This window comes from Perognathus longimembris, chromosome 28 (assembly GCF_023159225.1).
Source record: "Perognathus longimembris pacificus isolate PPM17 chromosome 28, ASM2315922v1, whole genome shotgun sequence".
NCBI lineage: Eukaryota > Metazoa > Chordata > Mammalia > Rodentia > Heteromyidae > Perognathus > Perognathus longimembris.
In genome coordinates this window covers 107,946,936-107,965,887 of record NC_063188.1, presented here as the reverse complement: position 1 = coordinate 107,965,887, position 18,952 = coordinate 107,946,936, and the positions used below count along the sequence as shown (strand labels likewise).

The 18,952-nt window shown below is 40.4% G+C and overlaps 1 protein-coding gene across 1 annotated transcript in view; it reads right to left on the bottom strand.

Moving 5' to 3' along the window:
• The window catches only part of Arhgap6 (Rho GTPase activating protein 6), a 425,153-nt gene extending 406,656 nt beyond the window's left edge, over nucleotides 1-18,497 (bottom strand). Inside the window, exon 1 of the mRNA XM_048335552.1 lies at nucleotides 17,632-18,497. Within this exon, the coding sequence (XP_048191509.1) occupies nucleotides 17,632-18,213 (582 nt within the window). The 5' untranslated portion in view covers nucleotides 18,214-18,497. The remainder of the gene's footprint in view (nucleotides 1-17,631) is intronic.
• Nucleotides 18,498-18,952: the final 455 nt, after the last annotated feature.

Here is an 18,952-nt window from a genome sequence, read left to right as displayed (position 1 = left end):
AAAGTTCAACATGAGAAATGAGAGTCCAAGGAAGAAGCATATGAGCATCACATTGAAAGAAAGACAAATCGTGAAGGGAATGGCCATTTGAATATAGAACATAACAACAGAAGAATAATCAAAATCATTTTCCAGTTTCAAGGCTTTGAAAAGGATTATCACAGAATACAATAGGAAAACATTAAAGAAAAAACAGATTGAGGTTTATTCATTGATTTACTTTTCTTCAGTTGGGGGGGATGATCATCAATTATTTTCAACATTTAAAATGATGATAGAATCTACAAGTAGAAACATTCTATAGGCAAATGGAAATATGATACTAGGATTCAACTGGGAAGAGAAATAACTTGTACTCCTAAAAGAGATGTGGTAGTTGAAGTTGAGCACTGGTACCTCATGCCTCACTCAAAGATCTAGAGGACTGCATTTTGATAACAGGAAGAAAAGTCGATGAGACCCTCATCTCCAGTTAAATAGCAAAAAGCCAGACTGGAGTTATAACTCAAGTGGGAGAGTAACAGCAGTAAACAAACAAGATGAACATCAGCGTGAGACACTGAGTTCACCCCCCCCCCAGAATTAGACATTTAATTAGTTAATTAATTAAAAGAAGTGATAGCTGAAGGAAACTAAGATATATGATATAAGGCAAATGCACAAAATTGCTGAGAAAATGTGTTTCTTCAATTGGACTAAAATTATTTTGGAGAAACATGAATATCTGATACATAGCTAGCATGAAAGTACATTATGAACATCTGTTCTAGTATTCTCCATTTAAAAAGAAAACTTAAGTTAGGTTTACCTTCTAAAAGATATTTAATTAGTGAATATCATACCAAGTAATGACATCAACTTTTGCAAACCAAAAGAAACCTTTAAGTTAAAATCAACCTTGTAGGTAACAAGATCAGCATGTCCCAAGAATATGCTAGAAAGCAGAGCCGTTTCAGTTTTCTTTGAAAATTACTTCCCTGGTCCTTACTTTATGCTCTAGCAATATTAACGGAACTGCTGAGGATGTTGGCCAGTGGTATTTTTTTCTCCAGTGGTATTTATTATGAAACAATCCTGGCAAGTGAAAGAAAACAGCACACACTGCTAATATTTTGGTAGAATTATGTGTTTATTCTAGCACTGTTAACAAGAGAGAAATAACCATCCAAGGAACACAGAGGAATGCTGCTGGTGTAAATGAATATCTACTCAAAGCCTAGCTCTCTCACTACTCGGACAGAAAAGTGACAAAGAGCATGGTGATTTCGTATTTGTTCAGTTTCACGCATCAACAAATCCAACATCCAAATACAAGCTTTTGGAGTCATGGAATAGGAGTTAAGACAGACAAAGCAATGACCTAGAAGAGAGCTTTTCATGTAGCAGGGGTGTTGGAGGGGAGAGGGTGGACAAATCTAAATTACAGAGGGAAAAATCATAGCTAAGGGCTAGTCAAGTCAGCTGAGGTCACTGTTACAAAATTTCTTTCTTTATGTCTTTAGCCACAGTCTTGGTCTCCACTATTGCATCATTCCAGCAAGCATATGACCATGCTGTCAGGAGGATGGGTCAAGATAATGTGGCTAATTGAAAATGAAAAGCTGAACCACTAGAAACACCCAATCACGAATACATATAGTGACATTTGGTGCTGCAATGAGGTTTCAGGCATTCTCCCTGTCCTTCCCCTCTAGTCATGGGAAATAAACCAGAAGAAAATTAAGAGACGCTCTACAAAATACCTGACTAGTACGTGTCACAAGTGACACGGTCATAGAAGGTAAAGGCCAATTGCAAGAGGCTAAGAGGCCATGACAGCTACCTCACATGTGGTAATCAGGACTGGATCTTGGGGAAGACACAAAGATTGTTACAAACCTTAGGACTAGCAAAATTTAAGTAAGTCCTGCATCTTGCAGTTCCTGAGGCTGCTGGCTTGATTTCCCTAAATGTACCCTAATTTTATAAGCTATTAACAGGAAGAGACCTGAAATGAAGGAGCTTTGCTCCTCAATCTACATTTTTTTGAAACACTTTAAAAAGTATTGGATGGAGTTGTTTGTTCTGCTCATTAGTCTTGATGGTTAGCTGCTCAACAGGTTATTTCGTGCAAAACAATTTCAGGATGCACAACTCACCTTCTGATTGTATCAACTTTTAGTAACGGTGCTGTGCCCAGTTTACTAATGCATATATGCCTTTGTTCATTCTGGGCTTCCATTTGTCTTTCACCTCTCCTTCTTCCCTAGATTAATTATTACTCATTGCTTTCAAATGAACCTGAAATATCATCTCTTCTGTCTTTTCCAGGCAGATTTAGATATGTTCTCTCTTTCTTATACCTGCTTCTACAAACCACCATTTTAGCCCACATGGTAAAGTACTGAATGTAACCTATATAGGGTGGGGGTTACAAGTAAGAGTTCTAAAACCAGGCTTACTGGATTGATCTCCTGTCTCTATCCTTTGCTAACTCTGTAACCCTCAGCCAATTACTAGATTTTCTATGTCTAAGTGCTTCTAAGAGAGTCTGGCTCATGTAATGGCTCAATAGTTGTCAGCTATTATTGTGGTTATCACATATCTCTGCACTCTGAAAACCTTGCAAACTGGCTCATGTGTATTTACTTTTCTGGGTAAATCACATCTTTGCAATTTACTGGCATTGGACTTCTTTGGATTATCATGAGGAGCTAATGAGCCTTTTCCTGTTAAAACATTTAGCAGGGTGACTAATTCAAGGCAAGCATTTGAGGAATATTACTTATTGTCAATATTATTGGGCTGTTGCCAGAGTTTAACCCTTGCATGCTAAATTGTTTGATAGATGAATGCATAAATTAATGAGTACATATGATTGGTATCAGCTGCTTCAGTAGCTAATACACATTATCTTTATCAATTAACTATGGCAAAAACTAAATCTCATTTATTGCTCCTTGCCTTGAAACCTTAGAATGTCAGTTTGGATACTGTCTTTATTGACCTATGTTTGGTTAATATCAGTTTACTTAACTGACAAGTCCTAAGAACAAACAACTCTGTACAATAATATTCTTATGTCAAATTTGGCCTATCTAAACCACAGTTACTGCCAATTTAAAAATAAGTGTAAATTTCCTAAGGGACCAGATGAATCAATATAATAGCTTTAATGAAAAGATCAACTACTTCACAACTGGACATATAATCCTAATTACCTCAATGCCCTAGCTCCACCAATAATAAAAAGGGTTATTTTGCTACTTATTTATGGACATACACATTTGACAGGAATCCAATAGCCCCCCTTTCTTTGGTATAATTAGAAATACAGCCTATGTCTTAAAACTTAAATGTAAAAGGAAAAATTCAGTGCATCACAATTCTTCAACACTACATAGTTCCCCTGCAATTAAAAAACCAAAATTGTACCTTACAAGCATTATTTACATTTGTCATAGTATTGTTTCCTTTATCCTCTGGAAAAATGAATTTTAAAAATCTTCCTATGACAACATTTTAGCATGAATTAGATTAAGTAATAAACAATAGATACCTCCATACAACCCCACATAGTCCCTGAGTCCCATGTATATTATAACTGAATATATGACCTTCTACAAATTGAGTACTATGGTATTTTCCCTTAAAAAAAGCTGAAGTAAATGAAACTAAATTCATCCCTCTTGGATTCCAATGACATTGAGAGTTGATCTCAAGCATAGTAATCTCTAAGGTCTATGATCATTTCGTTCATTAGTTGTGCATTTGGTTAGTGAATACTTTGAGTGACTAATACTAAATGCTGCTCTTCATGAACCTATTCTATTTTCTTTTCGTCCAGCTGCCACTGTGCTGTGAAACTCAGTAGATGCTCAGGCAAACCCATCTCTAGTACAGATTCAGTCATGTGCCACTAGTGCAAGGTAGTCAAAGCCTTGAAAGCAAGCTCAACCAATGGAAACAATTGGAGACATGTTCCAGATTCTTATCTTTTAGCTTGTGATAGATAAAAGACTGAACATTTTTGTCATTTCTCTCATCAAGTGGTAGAACCTATTTCCTTTGTTTTTGAATTGGCTGCCCGGAGACTCTCTTTGACCAAATATTATTAGGAGATGATTATGCAGTGAGAGAGCCTGAGCTAGTCCCTCTGTCAAGGACCCAGGCATCAGACATACAAATGATGGTGCAGTAAACGTTCCAGGGCCCCCAGACACCAACAGAAGGCCATCAAAGACACGGGCCCAGAAGATGCCATGTAAAGCAGAAGTGTCTCACAGAGTCTTGATCTAATTCTTGACCCTTAAAATCATGCCACTGAATTTGGGGTGATTTGTTGCATAGTAGAATATGACTGACCCACTGGAAACTATAGCATGGCTGTCAGGATGATCTACATGTGTTGAGTTCTCCCTTGACATCTGGAACATCTAGGACATAGCTTCGTCATGGTATCTCATTCTTCCCCATTTCACCCCCTTCTTCTTCCTTCCTTCCTCCTGGGATGAACTCCTAAATCAGCTGGTTGTGTTCCCGCCCTATCTTTGAGGGCACTGAAGGAAGACAGAAAGCTTTGTGTCATCTCTATTTTTTCAACAAAGTTTAAAAAAATATTTTCACAAGAATAATTTGTTCCCATTGCTCCCGTTATTATAACAATAATCAGACTTTCATTTTTTATTTCTAAAACAAGATGTTATTTTGAGGTCAACAGAGATATTGTATACATATAGACAGGGAAAGCGCACTGATAAATGGAGGCCCAAAACAATGCAAGAAGCCTTTTGAAAGAAAAGGGGGAAAATCAACCTTTCTGACTTGCAATAAATATTGCATATAAACAGTATTCACTATTTTGGAAAGAACCTATGTGTACTAAGTTTATCTTCTTGATCACTCAACTTCCTCACTCAATAACGTCTTAGAAAATTACCTTTTAGAACAGTTTTAAATTCAATGAACATTTACATAAATTATACCTGTCATATATTTATTTAACATAATTCAGGAACATTCAAATCGTTTCTATAAAAAAGAGTATTCCTGGGTGTAAAAAAGACTAACTAGAATTGTCTGACTCACTGATGCTTCTACATTGCTGCCTTTGGGGAGGACCAAAAACCCCGAATGATATATCAAAGAGAAATGAACAATTTTGCTTTATTTCTACACTTGGAACACAGATTTGTCACTACTAGCTAACTTAAATCTGAACATGAACCTAAATCCTTGACTGTATACATAATCCTTCACTCATCTTGCACAGTAAACTTTCAGTGTATGAGAAAAATACAATTCTAGGAAGACTGTTAAGTCCCGGAAGATTTTTTCTATGTCATTATAATCTAAAGGGAGAATTACAGATCTATTTGGGGTGTGGGTGTCTGAGTATAGACTTGGAGTATCGTAGATTTTAAGTATTACATAGAAGCCTGAAATTGGAACTCGGCCGGGGGGGGGGGGTGGAGAGGGGAAGAGAGGGAGAGGGAGAGAGAGTGAGTATTGGGGTTAGAACTCAGGGTCTGGACATTGTTCCTTAGCATTCTTTCCCCTTAAAGCTGATACTCTACCACTTAAACTACAGCACCACTTGTAGATTTTTTGGTGGTTAATTGGAGATAAGAGTCTCAGAGACTTTCCTTCCCTACCTGGCTTCAAACAATGATCTCAGCCTCCTGAGTAACTAGGATTATAGGCATGAGCTACTGGCACCTGGCAGACAGAGAATTTTTAAAGACTTTTCCTTTCCAATGCTCTATTTGTTCATAGAATACTAAAATCATTCATTATCAAAATTCTCATAGGAGTTACAGATTTTGAGCAAGAGAAATATTTGAATGTGAATGGTATTGTCTCAATTTAGTAATGCTGACATGAGCCACGAAGAACAGTCAGCTTAGCTTCATGTGATAATAGTAGCATAAGGAAATGAGAATACACCAGCCTTGACATGAGGTGCACACTGTCATTACCAACCACAGAACTAGAGCTGGACTGAACAGTATCCAGTTTCTGACATTCTAAGTATTCTTCAAACAAAGTGTCTAATACAATGAAATTACTTTGTGTTGGTATAAAATTTACCCCTTGGCCTGTTGGCATGTCTTGAGTTACACCAAATCCACAATGCAAGTCTGGCAAATTCCTGTGTTCCAAATAACTAAGCCAAACGCCTGGGGTGACAGCTTTCTGTTGCTCCAATGCTGATCATGAAAAGTATACCTTGCTTAACAATTGGCAAAATGAATTTCAAGTTGCCTTCTGTTTTTTGCCAATAGAGCTGCGTCTATTCATTCATTCATTGACTGCATATGCCTTCTTCACATGCTATGATGGAAATACCAATGTTCCTGGCACATGCTATGGGTGAATAGTAAACATTTTTGACCAAATGAATCCATCAATTCAATTCCTACTTTTATTGCTTCCTTATGTGTGACTGGATACATCTTCAATGGAATCTTATTTAAACGTGTCTTGTTTTATGTCTTTTAGTATTTTTTTGTCAGTCATGGGGCTTGAATTCTGGGCCTGGGCACTGTCCCTCAGCTCTTCAGCTCAGGGCTAGAACTCTTCCACTTGAGCCACAGCGCCACTTCTAGTTTTCTCGTGGTTAATTGGACATAAGAGTCTCACGGAATTTCCTGCCTGAGCTTGCTTTGAACAGCAGTCCTCAGATCTCAGCCTCCTGAGTAGCCAGGATTTCAGGCATGAGCCACAGGCACCTGCCTTCATTTAATATTTTTTAATGTCCTAGGACTTTAATCATGCCATGGGATTCTCATGAAGACTTTCTGAGTTAAGCACATTCATTAATGCCATTTGATAGATGAGGAATTTATGGCACAAAGAAACTTAGTAATATACTCAACATCCCATAGAAAATCTTGGATTTTAATCCAGGCCTAGTTCAGTGCCTAGTTTAATCCACTCACTTCATTTCTCTTCAAGTAAGGCTGGGGAGATCTTAATCAGAGTCTTTATGTCTTAATCCATAGCATCAAATCTGACATTATGACCTCACAGAAATATTCTAATAGCAAATGGCAAGAAATGTTATTTCATTTATTATTAATACCATCACTCACCAACTACCATCTGACTGAATTAAGTAAACAAATCATCATTTGAATTCTAATGAAAATTTTTTCAATTTGTGAAGGATTATACTTTTCTCAAAAGCCAATAGCCTAGTATTCCAGTCCAGGATTTCCCTTATCTTGTTATAATAAAGCCCAAGGTGACACAGCTTTTGTGACCTAAGTTTTCTCCTTCTCCATCTACAGCTGGGTATCAGAGTATAGTTGTATCATTGAAAGATGAAGCTGAAAGTTGATCCAATGCTTGGTTATTCATGCTTCAACACTGGTATTTGGCATTAATTCACCCACTTCCATGAGTGGAAAACATGCATAGGAATGAAAACACACTATCTATTCCACGAGGCCACACAACTCAATTCACTTGGTCTCTCCAAAGACATGGTTGACTCCTGAGCCTCAGCATTGTCTCTTCGGATCCATCAACATCTCACTTGATTAGAGGTTTCTCAAATGCCTCTTCATTCTAATTGCTTCTGAAAATCTTGTACTGCTTAATGGCTCTAGTGAGAGAAATTTCAGGATTGTAAGTTGTTTTCAAAGTTTCTGCCTTTTCTTTAAAAACATTCACATTTTAATAGCATCTCTATGCTTGCTTCCAAAGTTAATAATCAGGGCATACAATTTCCATGGTAACCAATGTTAGAAAATCCCAGCCTAACTGCTGACTTCTCCTTTGAATCTTCCAGAGTTGTAAATACCTTGCTTATTGTGTCTTCAAAGAAAGCATATGAACTTGACCGGGTGAACTAAGAAACTGCCTTTCTGTATTTTTGCTTGTTTATTAAAAACATGACATAGCAAAGGTATTTTGGTATATTTTCTACATAAATAAAGAAACATCATCCTTTTTCTTTGATTGAGATCAAAATTTACAGCCCACAAAATTCAACCTTTCAGGGCTGGGGATATGGCCTAGTGGCAAGAGGGCTTGCCTCGTATACATGAGGCCCTGGGTTCGATTCCCCAGCACCACATATACAGAAAACGGCCAGAAGTGGCGCTGTGGCTCAAGTGGCAGAGTGCTAGCCTTGAGCAAAAAGAAGCCAGGGACAGTGCTCAGGCCCTGAGTCCAAGCCCCAGGACTGGCCGAAAAAAAAAATTCAACCTTTCATTTATTTATTATTTTGTGTTGAACCCAGGGCCCCACACTCCTTTGGCATGTTTGCTCATTTAGCATGCTGTTACTTGAATTACACCTCCAGCCCAGCTTTTTGATGGTTGAATGGAGATGAGGTTTCACAGCCATTTCTGTCTGGGCTGGTTTTGAACAGATATCTTCCAGGTCTGTCTTCTGAATAGCAGTGATTACAGTGGTGAGCCACCAGCACCCAACCTAGTCTACCTTTTAAAGGGTCCAATCCAGTGATTGTTGGTATAGTCGCAAGGTTGTACCACTATTGTCTATATCGAGTTTCAAAACATTTTCATTACCCTAAAAGAGAAACTCATCCATAATCATCTCATCACTCACTTATTACTTCTCCTCTTCACTGTCTCATTTGAGATACTATGAACAATGCTGATGTATCATTCATACACATATTTTGGTGCATGATATTTTCATTTATTTAGAGGATATATACAGAGGTTGAACTGCTGGATCATAAGGTAGTTCTGCTTAACATTTAGAGACATTGCCAAACTACCTTTTAAAATTTGTGCTCTATTTTGCATTTCTACCAATGGTATAGAAGAATTCTAATTTCTGTGTATCCTTGTGAATACTTGCTGTTGCTTTGAATTTCTAGCTACCTAAGTGATATCTCATTAAATGTTTAATTCACATTTTCATAATGGCTAATGAAAATCTCTTTACCAGCTAACACAATAATTCATTTCACTTTTTTCACTTTATAGTCAAAAACTTTTGCCATTTTGTGACAGAGTTGTAATCATAGTCTCACTTTCTTTATGTAAGCAGTGGCTCAGGGAAGATACAGTAAACTCTGGAACATGTCACTTCTCCAAAGGTATTTTTCTAGCATCAAAAAGACCCACCATCAGCAAGCAGATCCCCTCAGTCCTTAACTCATTTCTACTATAAAACATGTTTTCTATTATGTGAATGACAGATGAGAAGCATCAGAATCTCACTATGAAGATTTTATTATAAATGCAAATCTTGAATGTATCCTGACATGTACCAGAGTTGATATTGATTTATTTTATTATAACATCTGAATGTGTTATCAAGTAGAGACCAGCTCTCCCTTGGATGGATATGGGATCAAGTCACCAAAAATAAAATGGAAAGGAGAGAAAATAATCCCAAGATAGAGCTTTGTATGATAAATGATAAAAAAAAAAGAAACCCATACCAGGGAGCTCAAAGCTTAGCCAACCTGTATTTTTACCATCTTTTTATCCCACAGGCAACTCTAGGTAGATTTCTCTAAGTTCTTCAGGCACCCTATGTTTCCTTCTGTCCGGAGGGCTGTCCTTCTTTGTATTTGAAAAAGTGCTTCCTCATCTACTGGTTTCAGTTGCAATGCCTCAGACCTTCTTAGACTTTAGGTCTATTTGATGTTACTGCTGTGACAAATTATCACAAATAGCAATACAAAACATGTTCTCTTATAGTTCTAGAGTTCTGAAGCTAACTAGTTTAGGATCGAGATATCTATAGAGTTGTATTCCTTGTTTGGGCTCTAGGAAAGAGTCTGCTTCTTGCCTTTTCCAGTGTCTGAAAGCTGCCATTTTCCTTGTTCCTCTGTCTTCAAAGCTGTGCATCATCTTCAATGTTGCTCCCTCTCCATTCTCTCTGACTTCTTATCCTGTTTCCGCTCTCTTTTTCATGTTTCTCTTTCCCTTCTCTCTCCTTTTATAATGGATGTGCTTCTTTCTTCTTACAAGGGCCTCTGTGATTGCACTGATCCCAACTAGACAATCCACAATAACTTTACATCTGCAAAGTCCCTTTTGCTATGTAAGGTGGAGCATTTGCCAGTTTGAGGGATTGGGATGTGAATGTCTTTTACATGCTTCATTCTGTTTACCATAGTGCTCCTGTCATAATCCTTCATCATGTTAAATAAATGTAATTATCAGTTTGGAATTACTGCTTATAGGCCTTGAATACCTTAGAAAGCCAAACCTGTCTGTTCCATCTACATCTCAGGGTCCAGTGCAGAACTGACACCTGACAAATATTTAATGATAATCTAGCTGAGTGCCCAGTTTGGTTCCCCAGACCAAAGTTTCCATGAGAAAGAGAGGAAGTGGGCTAGGATTATGTTGTAAAACATACTGAACAGACTACCTAACCTATTTAAATTTTGTTCCTAATACTGATACCCATGGATGATTTTTGATCAGGGATAAACCTGGTTATTTTCACATCTTTAGAGTATAATAATTCCCACTTGTTTCTAGCATGCCTGGCATGAATTCCCCATGTCCATCTCCTCTGATTATCTGTCCTCCATTTGTTTCATGCTACTAAGCCATACTCCTTCAGGCACTACAGTGGTACCTCTGTAACAGATATTTGAGCATGGAACACCTCAGGCCTGAAAAATCACCAAGTTCCCCATTCTCTTTCACAGAGCTTCTCAGCCCTGAATGCCTCGGCAAGACTCACTTACTCCTCAGACTACCTTGAACATTATGAGGCGTTTAGTAACATCCCTAGCAGAATTATTAATTGCCAGCAGCAATCCCCCTATACTAAGCAAAATAACATCCCACCAAACATCTTTACACCTAATCCATGGAACCTGCAAGTACATTATGGTGACAGTCGACAAAGAGACTTCACATGACATGAAAAGTGGCTTATCAGCTGGCCTTAAAATAGATTATCCAGGCACTGATAGTTCACGCCTGTAATCCTAACTACTCAAGAGGCTGATATCTGAAGATCGAAGTTCAAAGCCAGCCCAGGAATGAAAGTCCATGAGATTCATATCTCTGATTAACTAGCAAAAGGCCAGAATTGAAGTTGTGACTCAGTAGTAGAGCAGTAGCCTTGAGCAAAAAAGTTCAGAGACATCTCCAAGATCCAGAATTCAAGTCTCAGGACCAGCACAAAAAATGATGAGATAATTCTGGATTATCCAGGTGAACCAAAAGTAACTGAGAGCCCTAAAGAGAGTCAGAGGGAGAAATGACCAGGAAAGAAAGATCATAGATACAATATTGCTTGCTTTGAAGGATAGGGGTTACTGGAAAGGGAAAGAAAACTGATAGGAGAACATTTAGAAGAACAGAGCCTTGAATTTAGCTTAGTAAGATCCATTGGGACATCTGCTCTCCAGAACTGAAAGATAATAGATTTGTATTGCTCTAAGTCCCTAAGTTTATAGTTATTTGTTAAAGCAGTACTAGGAAACCAATACAACACCAGTACCAGTTATGATATCCAAACATGTGTTCAGACACTGTGAAATATCCTCTGTGGATAAAGTCACCTTGAGGTTGAGAGTCATTGCTGCACATGACAGAGCCTGAACTCCCGAAAAGTACAGCAAGACCCTTCATAATAAACACTGTACCATCTGCTAAACATAGTCATACAACCAAGAGTGAGATACAGGCATACTAAAATAGTCACTCTGAAAAATACCCTATAGGGCTAAAGGCATGCTCAGATATCTGCCTGACAAGCACAAAGACACAAGTTCAATCCCTTATAAATCCCATCAAAATAAGAACACATTTTATCATTTTATCACTCCACAGATTGTAGACGGAGCTCCTTGGAACATAGGGAATATCCTTTAGCTCCTCTCTCATTCTTATTCATATTCATAATGACTGCTCCCATATGCCTTATTTCTGGCCTTATCATGCTACTACATGGAAATCTCAGATTACTCAATGGAAATCCCTGTGGTTGTTACATATATATTAAACTGCAGGTGCTCTGATCTCCCACTGTAAACACCATTGCATTGAAGCCCCTGTCATTTTTCTTGTTGGAAACTGGTTTTACTAACATACCCCTGTGCTTTTGCAATGTTCACTCCCCTTTCTCATCAAGAAATGGCTTTAAACAAGCTATTATGGCAGATATACATAATCCCAGCTAATTGAGAGGTGGAGTTGGGAGGATTGTGAGTTTGAAGTTAGCCTGAAAATGTTAGTGAGATCCTGTCTTGTAAACAAAATACGAGAAGCTCAAAAACCTAAATTCTCAAAGATTCAACAACCCAGTAAGTGTATAAATGAACTTAACAGGCAAGTCTCAAAAGAAGGCAAACAAATTGCCAATAAATAAATGAAGAAATGCTCCCTACCCCAAGCCATAAAGGAAATGCAAATCAAAACATTAGATATCATTTTACTCAAATCAGAATGTTCATCATTGAAAGTACAAATGCTGGTCACAGTGCACAAAAATAGACCCAAAGAACCATAGGCTCCATGGCTTCCCTCACTTATAATAATTAGTAACTGCCTAGGATAATCTTAGCAGAGGATCACAGTAGCTCAATAGCTATGCACATATGACCATATTAAATGATGCTGATCATAATGAACTTCAAGATATGGAAACAAGAGAGGTTTTTTTTGAGGATACTATTTGCAGTTATTTCTTTTTTCTTTCCATTTTTTCCTTTAATTCATTCCCTATGGTCACTGTTTTATATTTTGGTACACTTTGCCCTGTATATAAGTTTATCTGATATGGGGAAGGGAAGGGGAATCAGAGAAACAGTGGGACAGCAGTGAATCACTGCAACACTATACTCACTAGACACTAGAAATGAACTTTACAACTTGAGCGGGGAAGCTGAGGGGGAGGGAAAGCAGGAGAAAACGAGGGAGGGGTAACACTGTTCGAAAAGAAATGTCCTCATTACCTTACTTATGTAACTCTAACCCCTTTGTACATCACCTTTACAATAGAAAATAACAAAACCTTTCCACCCCCATACATTGTTGATGGGAACCTATACCAGTGCAACCACTATAGAAATCGCTATGGAAGTTCCTCAAGAAACTCAAAATAAATCTGCTCTACAATCAAGCAATGCCACTGGAGTATGTATTGGAAAGAATATATGTCAGGATACAATAGAGGCACTTGCACATCCCTATTTTTTGCAGTATTATTTATAATAGCCAAGCTATGAAAACAGCCTAGATGCTCTAAAACTTATGAATAGACCAAGAAAATGTTGTATAGGTACACAATTGAGTATTCAACTGCAAAGAATGTCATACTGAAGTTATATCTTTTGTGGTGAAATGAATGGAACTGGAAATTATGATGTTTAGCAAGGTAAGCCAGATTCAGAAGGACAAAAGTGAAATATTTCAACTTATATGAGATGCTAAGCATAAAAGTTAAATGTTTATAAGCATATACAATACCACACACACATACTTATAGACATTATATATCTATGAATATGTTGGTAATTGTGAGAGGGGATGATTAGAGAAGGGGAGGAATGATGATGCTAGAGTGAACAATACTGAAATACATCACACTTGTGAATAAAGCTATCAAAAGTAAACTCACTGAAAACTATTGAAAAATAGAGTGAAAGTGAGGGGATTCAATCTGACGAAAGTCCTGCATGTTCATTTGTGAAATGCCATGGTTAAATCCTTTTGAGTAATTAGTATACAGTAAAAAAATGCATGATGGGAATGTAAAACAGGTCCTTTATAGACTCTGGATATGGCTGGAAGGGGTGAGGGCAAAAGGAGGTGGTGAAGGAAGATGAATATGGCCCATGGACAGTAGGCTCATGTATGAAAACAGAACAATGAATCTTGCTGAGTTGGTTTGGCGAAAGGGAGGATTTGAGAGGAAGGACACTGACGGAGGGGGCTTACCAGATCAACATACATTGTGTATTCATACATGGACATATCAAAATGTAGCCCTCTTATAAAACTAATTCATGCTAATTACAAAGGTAAAAAAAACACAAAATACAAATCAAAGCACTACAGGCATGGCTTAAGAGACAGAACATGTGCCTAGTATGTTTGAGGCCCTAAAACAACAACAACACATCTTGTTTGTGTTTTCCTCGAAAATGGCAGTCAATTTTAAAGATCCAAGTTCAAATGTTCTCTAAACAATGAAGATTCCGAAGACACATACACACCCTTCAGGAAGGACATTGAGTCATCCCTTGTTCCACTTTGGTTCCTCATGGTGATGATCCCTCCAGTCATTCCTACTGGCTGTCGCCTCACTAGACAGGGAGCTGCCCTCATATTCTGCATTCTTTGTACCTAGAGGAATGCGTCTACTCAAGAAAAAAACGTTTCTTGAAAAGCTTCAGAAACCAGAAGCTTCTGTTTCAGTGACGTATCTTAAAATGTGTAGAAGTCATGGACATGTAGAAAGTGCTTTAATTTTGTTGTTGTATTTTTGTTTTGTTTTTTGTTTTTTGTTTTTTTGGCCAGTCCTGGGCCGTGGACTCAGGGCCTGAGCACTGTCCCTGGCTTCTTCCCGCTCAAGGCTAGCACTCTGCCACCTGAGCCACAGCGCCCCTTCTGGCCGTTTTCCATATATGTGGTGCTGGGGAATCGAACCAAGAGCTTCATGTGTAGGAGGCAAGCACTCTTGCCACTAGGCCATATTCCCAGCCCGAAAGTGCTTTAATTTTGGATTAGAGAATCTGGCAAACCCCAAGTCAGCTATTGGCATAAACCAAGCTCTGGTGTAGAGGAATTGAGAAGATCTCAGGATTGAAGTGACAGATTGTATTCCATTATCTGTAATTAGACACAGGGAGAATTTGGCCGTTAAGAACACAAGTTGGGAATCTACCATTTATGCCATGTGTCCTTTTTTTCCTTTTGTCTACTCAATGGAAATTCTACCCATACCTCCACAAATAAAATTTGTTAACGCAATCTTGAAATAAATAGGAAATATGAATAGAGTCATATTTACCTTTGTCTAATACCTTCCAAGATAGGCCATAAAATGGCCACTTATGAGCATTGAATGAGCACCAGTAATAGAGTTCTGGCATTTATGAAAGTCATGGGAGTGGGAGCTATTGTATGAACAATTTAAAGGCAGAGGATCTGCTGAAAGGACCAAGTAGAAATGGATGTGCTCCATCAATTACTAAACCTGAAAGCCATTTTTTCCGGCATTTGTATGGATTCAGAGGAAGAGAAATAGAAAATAAGCCATGAGACATACATGGAGTCTGCAAAGATCACTCCAGAGGGATCCCCATAGTACGGACACCAAAAGTCACTTTAAGCCATCCTGACATCCATTCTGTGGACAAGTGCTAGATGGCCAGCACGGGGTGCTGCATTTGGCTTCAGCTTCGTTATTGCAGTGGTACTCAAGTCAGGTGCTTTCCACCTGAGGATATTCAGTAGCATCTAGAGAGCGTTTTCATTGTTGCAATAGTAGAGAAGAGTGCTGCTGGCATCTAGTGGGAAGAGGCCAGGCCTGCTGCTCACCAGCCTGCAATCACCATGATAGATGCACATCAAAGAAACAGTCAGTTCCAGATGTCAGTAACACAATGGCTGAGAAATCCTGAGCCACAACAACAAGGAAAAGTGGAAGAATCAAATCAGTGTGAATCAGAACTCCATTCCAGGGCCTCTAAGCAACTTTTACAAGGTAGTGCAGTTGATGAACTTTTGACATCCTTAGTAAAGATTCTTCTTTAGGACAAACAACACAGCTTGATTGCAAGTAAGAAGGACAGACAGTACCCAATAGGATGCCTTCTCTTGGTTTCGAGAAAGTTCCAGGGTGTTAAACCTTTGAAAGGTAATCCAGGCCATTAAATTCCAGACTCAGAGGTTATGTTAGGCTATCTTGGCTTCTACTAAACAAAACCAGCTTTGGGCCAACATGCCAGGATTCCATCCAATCACTCCATATCTGCTTTGAGAATAAAGCCATTTCCGCTCCTCTCTCCTCACACACACACATAAACTTTTTTTTTTATGAGAAAACAATGTTCCTTTGCTAGATGACTCTGTATTTAGTTCTAATCATTGCAAAAAGGTGAATTTCATGGCAGATGATCTCCCTGTAATCTACCCAAATGTTGTATGGAACCCTCAGGAACCACCCAGGCTTGCAGTAGTTCAATAATTGTCCATTCTTGATAAGACTAATAGATAGGAAATTAAGTTGCAATGAGCGGAATCATCTACATTCAGCTGCCTTTTGGGCATACTTGTCATGAACTATGTCTGTATGTTACACTCTTAACAAGCAGGACTACTCTTATGGATGCTATTGGCTTTAAACACGGATATCATTGGCTTTGAAATCCAAAAAGTTGTTCTCTCTCTCTCACTCACTTTCTCTCTCTATTCCTCTTGCTTTCACTCTCATATTCTATCTCTCAACTCGTATACATTATTGTGATAATGAGTGCTTCAGAAACATTAGGAATCTAGTTTTTACTAGAGACTAAGAGTTTAACACATCAATTTTCGATCCTCCATCTAACACCAAGTCTTCTGGTTTCTACTGTTTGTTTCATTGTTTTCTTTCAAGTGACCCTCTACATCCACAGAATGGGCAGCACAGTTAGCAATGATAGCTGGATTTTGCTATTCTATGCCCCCTCAGTTACTTTAACATAGTCACTAACCTTGATAAATATGTGATGTTATTATTTCTGATAGATAATGCTGATTTTTCTAGGGTGGTCTACTCAAGTTGAAATCTAACAATTACCTCATGGTCCACTGAGCTGAGTATGCTCTTGGATGCTATTTTCAAACTGTTTTTGCTTAGTTATATTTCCTTTATTTAGCCTAAATCTCCAGCAATTACATAGTATTTCATTTCATTTCTGTAATGCTAACTGTGCTCTAAAATATTTAATTACAACTACTGGGATCTCCCTTCCCTTATGGAAACAGATCCAAAGCAAATCTATAGAGCTTGTGGACTGGAAGGGATAGCAGTTGGTCATTTTTAAAACCAACTACTATTTATTCTCTAAAATCATGCTGCGTTCCAAGTACCCTTCAACCACAGTTTCCCAATAGCTCTATTCTCCATTTTTTAACCAGAAAGCAAACATTTTAAGGGTATCAAATAGCTCTCTGTGAGTACCCTCATTTATTATTGATTCCTGATTCAAGTCTCTTTCACTAGCTACTAATTGTGCTTAGTGGAATTTGAGCATATTTTCATGATATTTCATACCCTTAAGCACAGAATGTATTCTATACCATCGATTTCTGAGATTATACCTTTAAGGAAAAGAAGTTTTAAAAAAGTAGAGTGTTTTAGTTGTTTCTCCATTCTGCCACCCAAACACACCCCCCCCCCCACACACAAACATCCTTTCAAATAATGGTCCTAAATTCATACTTTTTCCACCAAGAAACAGAAACATTCTCTTCTTCTAGTTGTATTGACTGCTCCTAACTGAAGCCAAGCCCTACAGAACACACACACACACACACACACACACACACGAGTGACCACTAGGTCACTCCATTTCCACGCACCATTTGTCCAGTCTAAATAGAAAGTTACACACTGGCAACACCTCAGTGAGTTGCGGATGATGGAATTAACGACCACCTGGAACTGCCTGGGACCTTCGGGCCACCAAGCACAGGTCCCTACCTCAGACTTGCACACGACATAGGGGTGCCCTCGACTGTTGGGTGCAGGCTGGAACTTCCTCTGCTGGAGCCACCTCCTGGGAGAAGTGAAAATACCGTTGGGGCCTCCGGCCGCCGACCAGAGGATGCTCCCGGAGCTGCGGCCGCCGCTCTGGCCGGCCAGGACCGAAGGCAGGTCCCAAGCCATGCCCTTCTTGAGCGCTCCACGACCCATGGCAATCTCATAGTCAAAGTGGAAGCTGCCGGATGGCGACTTCTCTTGCGGGGTGCTCGGAGTGGAGAAGGACGAGCAAAGAGGTCTGGGGGGGAGCCGGGTGGTCCTGGAACACAGAGTCCGGGGAGCAGTCGCTGAGCGGGAAGCGAGGCTCTCGGCTAGGAGTTGTGGGGCATAGGGGCGGGTGGAGGTGGCCCCTCGCAGGATGCCCTCGGTGCCCGGGTCGCCCCCAGAGCCGCCGATCAGGGCTGGGTCCAGGCTGCGAGTCTGGCGCAGCTTCCTCTTGGAGGATCCCTTGGCGGAGGCCGGGCCCCCGGAGGCCGGCGACGAGCAGGAGAAGACACTGTGGAGCAGGCTCTGCGCCGACATCTCTGCGGGGCTCTGCCCGAAGGCCACCTTCTTCCCGCTCCCTTCTGGATCGCCCGAGGCTGGGGCTGGGAGAGGAAGGCTGCTCCAGGGGGGAAGAGCGGCCAGGCGGGGCTTGGTTCACACGCCACCCCAGCGCGCTCCCCGTGTCTCTATGGGGGCAGAAGCTGGAGAACCATCACCAGCCTTGGAGGGAAAGGGGGGCCCGGCCCCGCCTGCAGCCGCCTCCACCGTTCCCTGGTGTCCCAAGCGGGGCAAGACTAAGGAAGAGGAGGAGGAAGGTCAGGCGTTCCTGTTCCTCTGGTTCCCAGCTGCCGACGGCCCGCGCCACTCCCCCTTCCCAGCCCGGCCGGAGCCGCCGCAGTCCGGCAGTGGGGCTCGGGACAGGCTCCTCCTCGCGGGCGGCCCCGGGCCGGGCCGGAGGGCTGGGAAGGAGGGTGCCTGCGCGCCCGCCCCGCTCCCCGCGCACTGACAACTTTCTTTGGACTCTAGTGCTAAGCACCCCAGATGCGCCCCCGGTGCACGTCACAGTGGCTGGAGGCCTGCGGCTACGCTTTGGGGCTCTCGGGGTGGGGGTGGGGGGCTGATGCACCCACTCTTGCAATTGGACAGGCTAAGATCGCTCCCAGCTCAAGGGTGCCGCTGGGCTCCCTGTGTGGCCAAGAGGAACAGGGAATGCGCTGCCCCAGGGGCTTGCAAGGGCGGAGCGACTACAGATGGAGGGGAGCTCCCGGCTGCACCC